Source organism: Ahaetulla prasina, chromosome 7 (genome assembly GCF_028640845.1).
Source record: "Ahaetulla prasina isolate Xishuangbanna chromosome 7, ASM2864084v1, whole genome shotgun sequence".
NCBI classification, from domain to species: domain Eukaryota; kingdom Metazoa; phylum Chordata; class Lepidosauria; order Squamata; family Colubridae; genus Ahaetulla; species Ahaetulla prasina.
The window spans coordinates 73213180-73225122 of record NC_080545.1 but is presented as its reverse complement, the minus strand read 5'-3'; the positions used below and the strand labels follow the sequence as shown (position 1 = coordinate 73225122).

The following is an 11943-nucleotide window of genomic DNA, read 5'->3' as shown; positions in this document are numbered from 1 at the left end:
GCAAATTTTGCTACATCCTACAGATTACTAGCTTAGTCAGGCTTATTTTACTGGTCAAAATTGCCATGCTAACAAATCAATTCATGAGATGTTATATATTATTACTTGGGAGTCTAAATCTTTATTAGAGACAAACAACTAAAGTTAGGGGGAAAAATCCACCAAAAATAATCTTCTTGATAAAAGATGGGTATCAAATTGGGCAGTGATCAGAAATCTCATTATAGGCAGAACAAACCATTTATTAGGATCAGATAATCTTCTGAATTTCACATTTTTTCCCCTTAAAGAAACTCAGTCAGCTTCAGACAACTTGCCATTAGATCAAAAGAGCAACACATCTTGGTTTTTCCTGTCTTGTACTATATTTTTTAAGTCCAAAAGTTCTAACAAACAGTTTGTCAATCAGTTTCCACCTGGATTGAAACATAATTAACGAGTAGTCTGAGAAAGAGGTTCTGTCAGTTCTGTGAATGGCTTCTTTACCCTTTGATTACTGCAATGGGCCTCAGCTTAATCGCTTTCTTGCTGATGCCAGCTGCATGGCAGGTGTTAACCACATCTGTCACATTCTTATAAGATTCAGGTGCCTAGGAAAAAGGAGATAAAAAAAGGAAATGATATGCTTTGAGGTGTTAAAGAGAAAACAATTTATCCCAAATCAGAAAGGAAAAAGAGAGCCCTTTCCACGCAGAAATTAGGGCATTTAATTTGGTAGATTTTCATCAACTGTATTTTCTTCTTCTGATAAGAGATGCTAATACTTTGCTGTGAAAAGAAATCCACCCCAAATATAAAATTGTCCAAAGAAAGATTAAAAGAACTCTCACTTCTTCCATGACTAGTTTGGGAGATGCAACACGGATCGCAATCCCCATATCTGCCAACTTGTCCAACACATCCTGGAAATCCAAGTTACGTCGCGATTTGGCACGGGACAATGCACGGCCCTGTAGGACAATATGTTTCTTTAAGTACCAGTCTTCAATTGAAGCAAACATTGTTATTGTGAATGAAGAAAGCAGTTACATATGGCCTTGACCATATATTAGAATAAAGAGAACATACTCTTAAGATTCCTGAATTTCTTAAAGTTTTCTAATACACATATATAGGGACAATTGCTTAGATGTGCTCCACTTTCAACCTTGACTGGCCAGGTCCAACCAAGGTGCCTAGGAATCAGGTCTTGTGGTGTATTACCGTGTTTCCCTGAAAAGAAGACCCTGTCTTATATTTCTTTGAAACCTGAAATAAGCGCTTGGCCTTATTGCCATGCACTCAAAAGCCCGATTAGGCTTATTATCAGGGGATGTCTTATTTTGGGGGGAAACAGTGTATGAGTTTGAGTCAGTAAATCTTGAGGAAGTGGACAGGTTCTCACTGCAGTTACCATCAGCCACCTGATTGCTGGATCCTAATTAAAACAGCCACAAATTTGATTTGTAATTGAGTCACTCATGTCCTAGTCACTGCATGGATCAACTATTGCAATGTGCTCTACATGGGGTTAACTTTGAAGACCACTTGGAACTTAACTGGTCAAGAAAACAGGAGTCAGAGCAGTGATGGGCATGTCTTGGTATGCCCATTTAATACTTTGTGAGTCTGTATTTGTTTCCAGTATTCTTCTGGGTGCAATTGAAGATAGTAGCTATGACCTATAAAATGCTATTATTTTTAGTGTTGTGGTGGCATAGTGGTTAGAATGCAGTACTAACTCTTCTCATCATTTGCCAATTCGATTCTGACCAGCTCAAAGTTGACTCAGCCTTCCATCCTTCCCAGGTCAGCGAAATGAGAACCCACATTGTTGGGGGCAATATGCTGACTCTGTAAACTGCTTAGAGCATTGTAAAGCACTATGAAGTGGTATATAATTGCTAATTGTTATTGCTATAGAGCCTGGTTACTTGAAGGACCAACTATTTTCTATAGTATCGGTCTGGCTTGCTTGATCTAACAGGATTAGCATACTTAGGGTTCCTTTATTAAATTATGTCATCTATCGGCATCCAGGAAGCATGCCTTCCTCCCCTGCTATTTGTGTGGGTGCCACCTAGTATTCAGGAAAATCTACAAATCTGGCTTTTCTTCCAGGCCTTTGATTAGGCTGGCGGGGGTCCCCACCAAATATTATGCAGTGTGGATATAGTTAGACGGTTCTTCCTTCCCTCCGGTTTGGTTTAATTGTACATTATACAGTCGGCTTAAAGTTGGGATTGAATATATTAAATACATACACCATCTAAATCAGGGGTCACCAACCTTTCGGACCTCAGGGACCACTACATTCATAATTTTAAATCCTGCAGGCCACTAATAGGATCTGCCTAATGACCGGCTGGGTGGGCATGGCTAGGTGATCATGTGACTGGGTGGGTGCGGTCAACTCAATGTCACTCACACTGAGGGGTGCCTCTACTCTCCCCTCCCACCCCTCCTTGCCTGCCTGCCCGGGCTCCTTAGGGCCCCAATAGGAAGCAGTTGTTGGAGTAAGCAGCCACCAGGAGAAAGAGAAAACAGTTCAGTTCAAATTGGATCAGGCTGAGGAGGAGGCTCAGCAGAAGCACCTCACTAAGGACTAGGAGCATAGGCTTTCCAAGCAGAAGGAAGACCTGTGGGAGTACAAGGACAGGTACCGGCGCCTGGAGGCTCAGCGGGCTGAGATGGTCAGCCAGTTTCAGGCCATGATACAGTCCCACTGGAACAAGGCCCTCCGGCTCTTCGCCACCAGCGGTGCTTTCCTCCAGCCTTCGTCCAAAGCCCTGCATCAGGAGGCCAAAGCAGACCTCAAGTCGGAATTTCTGTCCCCCTCTGACCCACACAAAAAAACCCCAAAGCGGGGGAAACTCTCTGCAGCAACAGAAACATTCATTGCATGTATCTGTCCCAGGAGGCCATAGTTTGAGGACCCCTGATTTAGTGCAATATAAAAAAATGCTATTTATTTTTCTGCGGGCCACCAAAATTTTCTCACGGACCACCAGTGGTCCACGGACCACCAGTTGGTGACCACTGATCTAAATCATCCTGGACATTCTATACTACATTGCCTGCATTTCTAAATTACTATAATCTCTCTGCATCCTCATTTGATCCCACAGCAGTCATAGATTTGTGACCCCATTCCTCTTGCCAGAATAACTGAAGCTTTTTTTTGGTTAGCATATTATCCAAATGTACAGAAGCATGAAGCAAAAAGCCCATGATTTGGAATAAAGCAAGTGGTTTCCTACTCACTGCTCCATGGCAGGTGGTTCCAAAGGTTTCAGTCATGCCTTGTTCAGTACCAGTAAGGACGTAACTGCAAGTTCCCATTGTTCCACCGATCAACACTGGCTGGCCAGTCAGCTGGAGACACACATACAATCAGTATTAGAGTTATGCTGGAATGGGTGCAAATTATTATCAACCAATAAAAATAAATGTTGATGAAATACAGCTGGTATATATTTTTATCAAAATCAGCTAATTTACATTTTTTACTCTAAACTAACTTACAAAAGAGGGTATATTTGTGAATATATTTGTAATATATTTATGAAATCAGATTATGCTATGCAGCCAATTAAGTGAAAAATTCCACCAAAGATTCAAAAGAAATTGACAGCTCATGAATGATAACAAGAGAGAAATCTCAGAAGTTCCTACTTGGTAATCAACAGCTATAAGAGGGTGGTGAGGAGGGAATGCTCTGGTTGATCCTTTCCTATGCACCAACAGGGTCCGTTCTTTTCCATCTACCACGTGCTGTTCTACTTTTGCAATGTTGTGAGACACATCGTAGATTACATGCATGTCCAGATCATCAGGGGTGGTGTTGAAGACTTTAGCAAATGCCTAGAAAACAATAACGGTACACGAGGTAGTTCTAATAATATGTTTTGAGGAATTGGTATATATAGGAAGGGAGACTAGAGCTGAAATTGTTTATGGAAACTGGAATTTTAGTTACAATTATCTGTAATTCTTTCTTTAACAATCAGTTAATCTCAAGTTTCCTGCGTTCTAAGAATAGATTTTAACAGCAAATTTTGTGTAACTGTACTTAAGAGACATTCTCTAAATTGGGAATGTGAAAAGACAATTATATTGGTAAAATGTACTTCAGACTTTGGCTGGAATGGAGCATATAGTTCAGCGGAAGCATTAAAAAAATGCTTTTCTGAATGTTGCCTTGCTGCTCAAGATTGCAAAATCCTTCGATTTGAAAAACAAGCCAAGCCTGTTTTTTTTCTCAAAGCAGAACATGGCCATTATTTATGGCAAAGCTATTCATATGCACTGTGAGCAACTATTTGGAGCACTGCTCCATCCATCACAAAATAGGTATGATCTAAACCTAAAATCTTAATGAACTAAAGTGAATTGGCTTTCAACCCTAAAGATCTAGACAGTATAACCCAAATTTAGGGCAAATCAATTTTGGAGAAAAGAGCTGTAATTAAATAAAAGCTCAGTTGACACTTAATGTTTAGAAACGGAAGCCAAATGTATTCATACCACGGGAAGATGCAATCTGGGAGCCAATGTATTGGAAACTGAATCTCAAATTTAGCTCTTAAATAAATTTAGTACTTCTGAAATTGTTAGTCTGGTGTCTTGAAGCAGAATGCAACTGAGTTTGTTTGCATTGATATACAAGTAGCACTAACTGGGACTAGAAACATGGTTGCTAAGCAATGAATCAACAACAGTGACTTATGATTTTACTTCTACCTTCTGAATTCTGCTTGGCACAAGCCAATTAAGATGCACACTAATGGTAATGGCTGCAGGATGCTGCAACAGTTGTAAATGTGCACCAGTTGAAACGTACCAAATGCTGCGATGGTCGTAAATGAAAAAATTGATTGCAAAGCTATTTTTGGCAGCATTACAACTTTGAATGGTTACTAAACAAGGCAGCCCGTAAGTAAGGACTACCTGTATTTCTTTCAAGATAGATATATCACAGACCAACTTCACGAATCCATGCTTTCCAGTTATTCTGGGACTGAAGTCCATGTCATCCACCATCAAAACACATCTGGAGAACATCAGGTTGGGAAGAATATCTTAGCCAGAGCTCAATTTCCTTATCCTAGCCTGTTATACTGATGAGGTAAAATTACTTCATTTTTAAAGAGACAGAAGTGATGAGCTACTGCTGTCCCCTCTTACCTGTCTAGTAAGAAAAGTCATGGAGGAACGATTGACCCACGCATAGTTTCCAGCTGCTGCCATCCCTTTCAAATAATCTTGGCCCTCCTGAGAAGCAATCCTGGCACATGCCAATTGGCGGTCATTCACTATGATCTTGTCCCGTTTCATTGCTTTTTCCATAGCTACTAAGGCATCTGTAAAAATAGGACTAAATAAATTCAGAAATAGTGATCTGGATCAGTAGGTCTAGAACTTAAAATATAATTTCAGATTCCATAAATATAAATTAATTGCATACAGATGGTGTATTTTTCCCATATGGATTGTGCCTTAGAAACTAGCTTTAATATTACGCTGGATAGTCACATTTAATTCCCAGAACAAAAAGGGCATTAGCCACATACCTGTAGCTACTTGGTGGCCAAGACCTCTGCTCCCACTGTGGATCATCACACATATTTGTCCCTTATGGTCTATACCCATCTTTCGGGCAGCATATTCATTATAAATGTCATCCACAACTTGTATCTCAGCATAGTGGTTTCCTGCTCCTAAAGTCCCCAGCTGTTAAACAGAATAGGAGAACTTAGCTTTTCCCAACACGAAAAATGAAAGATTTGTGATTTTTATTAGAAAATCTGGAAAATTAATGCAATCTTACATCCATTTGTTTTATTAATGGACATTAAGGCGATTACTTTCACATTCCAGATGTTAAGAGAAAAGATTCTCTTCATTTTCTGAACTGTTGATCTCCTTTTAAAATATAACTAAGGGGTATTAGACTAAAATCAAAACATTAGATCAGATGTAAATTTTAAAAAATCATTTAATACTGAATCACCAAATCAAATAAAAATAAAAGGCAATATTTAAGGCTAAATAATCAAAAGGTGAAATTTCATTACAACCAAGTGAAGTCCTCCTTACTCAGTGCAAGAGGTGGTTCTATAGTTACAGAATCTAACTCCACCCTCAGCCATGGACACTTATTGAGCGAGTCACAGAGCATGATACATGAAAACCAAAGGTGGTTGAGTAACCTTTTGAACCATGACATCAGCTACTCAAATCTCTGGATATTGTTCTGGTGTGCTTTAATATTATTAAAATCAACTTGATTAAATTAAAAATAAATTAAAATAAATTAAATTAAAATCAGCATTAAATGATCACCCAAAATTATATCTACAGTCCGATTACCTGAGGTAAACCCCTTTTCTTAGCTCTTGCCGACACTTTGTTTGGATCTGCCTGCAACATCCTCCCATATTCTTCACAATGCTCTTTATCCTCAGCCCAGGCATAGCCCTCTCGTAAGGACCAGTCTACCCCCATCTCTAAAGCTTCCTCCAGGTCCCTGGGGATGAAAAACACTCCAATTAGGAGATCACAGACAAATACAGAAGAAAAGTTACCACAGACTCACTCCTACATCTTAGTTCACAATTATCACATTACTCAAGAGTATAAATACTTCCCAGATTCCAGTGCTCAAGTGTTGTCATCTAGGGAGAAGCAGAAAGCATTCCTTTTTCATAGAAAGACCTTCCCTGTGGAACAAACTTTCCCTTGGGATCTGGCAGCTCCCCTCAACTTTTAGCTTTCCTGAAAACTGAAAAGGGCTACACATTTTCTCTCAGATTCTGGGATAGGATAAAGTTAGAGCCTGAGAATTGCATAGTTTGATGCACTGATATGGTAGATTAGGTGATTGATGTTCTCTTTTTTGTTCTTGCTTTATCATTGTGACCCACCTAGAATTGTGTTCTATAAAGTGGGTAGCTATGTAAATCTTTTAAATCAAGCATTCATTAGCAAACTATGCAATTAAAACATAGACCTCTATGTAAAATACCTCAAATAAGTGAGGTTTATTTTTCTTTTCTTCTACAAAGAAAATAGTGAGTAAATCCGGAGTTATCTGGACACAGAAAAAAAACAAAAACAAAAAAACACCTTAAATAAGTTGGAAAGTTTCCTTTCTCCTCATCTTACAGGGGCAAAAGGACTGCAATGCAGCAAATATTCAAATATTTGGCAAGCATAGGACAGGCTCTAGAGAAGATAATGAACTTCGAGGAAAAACAACAGGGATGTGTCAATTTAAACACGATGGCATGTTTTGGTGGCATTAGAGTGGGCTCTTCTAATTGGTCCCAGTCCCCACCTATAATTTTTTTTAAAGTTCCGCAGATGTCTTCCTATGTCAGGCCTGCCCCAACTCAGATCTTTAGGTAAAAAAGTCCCTCGACTCCATTTGGTTGAAGTGATAGGTTCTCATGCTAAAGTTAAGTGGTTGCAGTGAAAGTAAGGCTATATCTGAATATTCTCGTGCAAAGGTTACACTTTTTCCCTTTGCATGCCTCCCCCCCCCTTTGACCATCTGTGTCCAATAGCATGCTTGGTTGTTTGGCACCACTCGATGCAGTTTTACATTCTGTTCCCAAGCCAGCTGTCCGTGGGGGCTGGTTATCTTTGGTTTGGCACCTCTGGTTTCTGTCAAGGCTCTCTCCCACCGTTTTTCCTTCACATTCCCATGTCCTTCCCTCCCCCCCTTTGCATTTTACGGTAGGATGCCAGCAAGGCGTAGAAGCTGAAGATGGCAGATCTGGATGCCCTCCAGTTGCATAAACATAATTCCTGGTAAAATGGAATTATGGAAATAAAAGTCCTCTAGATATATGATGACTAACCTTAGAAAAGCTTTCAACAGCTATATAGCAATAACTGGAAAACATTCTGGCATTTTTACGTTTGCTACTCAACAGATTTGCAATGCATGTGATAAGTTATATTTCATTTTCCTTCTGCCACCTTTCCCTTCAAAAATGAAGTGATATTACTGACATTTGAGAAAATTTTAAAAAAATTGTTCTTACTTTGCATTCATGGGGATGACACCCTTGGATCCCACCCCTACAGGAATGTGGTCAAACATGGATTGTGCAAGCTGCTCCTTCACTGGCTGGACATCACACTCATCAAGGTTGGTCCGCAGTAATCGAACACCACAGTTAATGTCAAACCCTACACCTCCTGTGTGAGTAACCAGAACATACCTTTCAAAACTTAGCTCGAACAAGTCATTTTGTGCAATTGCTAATATTATGAACCCAAAATACTCAATTACTAAGTTTTCTGAACTCAGAAAACTCAGAACTCATCATTGCAATCAACTGCATTTTTGTTGCATCTATAATTAATTACATTCAGTAAACTTTATATAGTTCCGTATATATTATTTCTTTATCATAATAAAGAGCCATGATGGTGCGGTGATTAGAATGCAGCCTAATTCTGACTAATGCCAAGAGTTGGATTCTCACTGGTTCAAGGTTGACTCAGCCTTCCATTCTTCAGAATTTGGTAAAATGAGGACCCAGGTTGTTGGGAGCAATATGCTGACTCTATAAACTGCTTAGAGAGGACTGTAAAGCACTATGAAGCAGCATATAAGTCTAAGTGCTATATTTGTATCACATGGAAAGAACATAACTATTCTGCATTAATTTCAGGGTAAACAAACAAATGTTACACTTCATCATAGGTCATCCACATATTTATCCTCCATAATCACACTTCATAAAAATTATTTCAGCTTAACACTGAATTTTGCAACACAAGCACTTGTTATTTTAAGATAAATCTAATAAATAGACACTGTCCTCAAAAAAAAATCAATGACAGTATTTTGCTTTGGCCATCATATGTATTCTGGAAAAATTACCACCTGTTTCTTCAGGTCAGCTCAGAATAAAAATACGGCACCTGTACCATAAATTGTTTGGATAATTAAATCTTTTTGGCCTTCGAACTAAAAACTGTCTAACAGTTGAAAATGTAACATACTACAGAACATATCTCCAATCACCTGTTACTTACATAGAGTAGTTAACAATATCTCTGTACAGCTGTCCTTTGAATTGGAGCCTGACACATCTATCACCTATCTGGAGATATAGTACCTAAGAGTTCTCTTTCCACGCAGATACCAACTATAGCTGTCCATACCTGGTGAAACCACTGCTTCTGGATCACTCATATCAAAGGCTGCCATATTGCCAATAGCAAAGCCATACCCTGAATGAACATCGGGAAGTCCAATAGATCGCTGAAATGCAATTTAGATTAAAAAAAAAGGGGGGGGGAGAGAGGAAGAAAAGCAATCAATATCAGAATAAATATGAATTCTATTCCTATGCTATGACGTGGAGTCACAATGTCACAATGCCATTGTAAAGCATCCAAAAGCAGAGGTTTCAACATTTCTATCAAGGGGTGTATCATATTCAAAATGACAATGCAAATAGATATCTCATTTCATTTAAAAAAATAATGACAAATGTATACCCTCTATTTTCAATATAACCTTGAATATCTGAATTTATACATCAAGAAACTGTTAGGATAGGGAAGTCAGACAGTATTCTTATTTTGGAGTTCTTAGTAATTCTGAACTTGGTTGTTTGCTTGCAGAAGTTTCATTATCCAACTAGGTAACATCATCTGTCCTTGCATTGATGATTTACCATTTTTATACTTCTCACAACTACATAAATTCTTTTCTATTGGAAATCATTCTTATTTTTATTTGAAGCAATAGTTCTACTATTCTTGTAACAGTTTATTATATAGAAGAATCCATAGTAAAGTCTTCCTATAATGGTTTTATTATGGATTTAAAATAACAAGGACTCACATGAACAATACCAGGTAATGCAGCTACATTTCCAATTTGTTTCATGGCTGGAAGAAAGCCACCAGCACCTAAAAAAAAAAAAGGTAGGAACTAATTTCCTGTTTCATATGAAAATGTAATTCAGAGTTAACATTTTAAGGATAAAGAACAGTACTATTCTCTTAACATTTCTGCAGAACTACGAATTATGAATTTAAGGCTTATTCCTAGATAAACATATAGAGGACCATAACTACAATCACAGGCATATTTCATATGCTAGGCCTATAGAAAATTAAAATATTATGAAACATAAGTTAGACTGGGCATGAACCACATCAATTCAAAATTGGAATTTAAAGGGTACGTGTCTTTACATTTAAGCAAGCAGAACTAAAGAGCGAATGGTTATTTTCTCATGCCCAACTAATGATTCTTCATAAACCAAGGCCTTTTTAAAAATGTGTTTATCCAAACAGACTATTGAGGATAAAAATAAGGCTTAATATCAGTCTTCTAAATGCTTTTAATTAACCTCAAAATATTTATGATAACTAAACACAGAAGAAGCTGTACTGGATTTCTAGGTATATTTGTTGAGTATGTGACAGATTTAAAGGAGACAAATATTGGAGGCATAAGGAAACAAGAAGATTCAAACAGACAATTGAAAACTCAAACTTGCCTCCACCTCGGCATGCATTTCTTAGTTCTTCAAACATCAACTTCTCCAAAGGATCGTTCACATAAAACACACCCTCCACCTAGAGACAAAAAGATTAAAATTAGAAAATGGACCACATATTCAGAAGTAGGCAAACAAATATTGGCAAGGAACTGTATCATGCAAACTAGACTGCTTCCATAATTGTGGTTTTAAATGCAAATTTTTAAACGTTTTAAAAATACGTTCCAGTAAAGATTTAGATGTTGAAAATAGTTTAGAGCAGGGGTCCCCTGGGTCACCAAACATTCTGTTGGGAACTGGACCACACAAACAGCGGGTAAGCGAGAAAAGCTTCATCTGTGCATGCATGAGATCTAGGTTTCACCTGAAACCATTCTCCCTCTCCCCCCTCTCCTGGTCGTGGTCCACAAAAACTGTCCCTAGTGCCAGAGAGGGTGGAGACCACTGGCTTTGAGATAGCTTCCTAATGAGGGGTCCTTGATGCTCTCTGAGCTAGTTTTCTTGCAGACGTTTCATTACCCAAACTAGGTAACATATCAGTGCTAGTAAGGAGTGCTGTTTGCTGTCAAGTTTATATTCTGGTGACTTGCTTTGTGTGGGTGAGGGTGTTCTTAAGAGTTTCTTTGGTTGGGCTGTTTATGATGGCTCTTTGGCAGTTTCTTGATTGTTTACTTGATTGTTGGTCTGAAGCTTCGTAAATAACCAGAAATGTCATTATTTTGAATCAAGTAAATAATCCACTTTTAAGAGAAACCATCAATGGCACAGCTGGCACTCTGATTTAGCTACACTGACAGATCAAATTCCTCCCCAGCAGTTAACTGGCAATTCTAGATGCGTTATTTATAATGATCAATCGCCTTTCATCCTTTGAGCCAATATCGTTTTGACAATTATACAAAATAATAAAATGCAATCGTATGCACTGCAGTAGGTTAAAATCATATATATAAACTCTTATTTAACTCGGTTGAAAATCGAGCAGAAGCAAGCAAGTGAACCCTCGTTATTTTCATCTTCATCGCACTGGCAGAATGATCGCCCAAAGGGATGAAGGGCCCTCGGGGGAGCTTTTAGCTATTCATTATATTGAGCTCCAGACCGAAGTTTAGCGATGAAAACGCCTCTAAGCAACTCACGTTCATGTTGGGCACAAATCCTTTCTTGATGCGCCAGCAGTTCTTATCCAGCTTATCCAAATATTGCAATTCATCGTTGTAGTTTCGGCTCATGGCGAAAAGTAAGCAAACGCTCCGAAGAAACTATATACTAGAACAACGGTTTCTTTTTCCCCCTCAGGTGCTTTCTGGCAAAGCCCGGCCACGTTCACTTACGCCAGTACGGAGGCCGAGATGGCTCCGCCCCAAATCTTGGCCAGGCCGAGAAGAGATCCTACGGCGGCCGAAAAGGCTCAGTTTAGGATAAC

The 11943-nt window shown here is 38.7% G+C and overlaps 1 protein-coding gene across 1 annotated transcript; it reads right to left on the bottom strand.

Annotated features, from left to right (window-relative positions):
* Positions 1-221: 221 nt before the first annotated feature.
* Positions 222-11874, bottom strand: RTCB (RNA 2',3'-cyclic phosphate and 5'-OH ligase). The gene is made up of 12 exons (XM_058191017.1): positions 11657-11874; positions 10515-10593; positions 9851-9918; positions 9163-9262; positions 8031-8187; positions 6352-6508; positions 5553-5712; positions 5167-5342; positions 3655-3843; positions 3244-3354; positions 831-950; positions 222-590 (listed from the first exon to the last, which is right to left on the bottom strand). The coding sequence occupies exons 1-12, from the start codon at positions 11747-11749 to the stop codon at positions 483-485; spliced, it is 1518 nt and encodes a 505-aa protein (XP_058047000.1). The 5' UTR covers positions 11750-11874; the 3' UTR covers positions 222-482.
* Positions 11875-11943: the final 69 nt, after the last annotated feature.

Bases quoted from the DNA above. Each gene is read 5' to 3' on its own strand.
- RTCB (XM_058191017.1), bottom strand. From the start codon at position 11,749: ATGAGCCGAAACTACAACGATGAATTGCAATATTTGGATAAGCTGGAT. The intron at 5,713-6,351 runs GTAATCGGACTG...TCTGTTTAACAG, and splicing joins AGAAAAGGGGTTTACCTCAG to CTGGGGACTTTAGGAGCAGG. The intron at 3,844-5,166 runs GTAAGAGGGGAC...ATTGTTTTCTAG, and splicing joins TGACTTTTCTTACTAGACAG to GCATTTGCTAAAGTCTTCAA.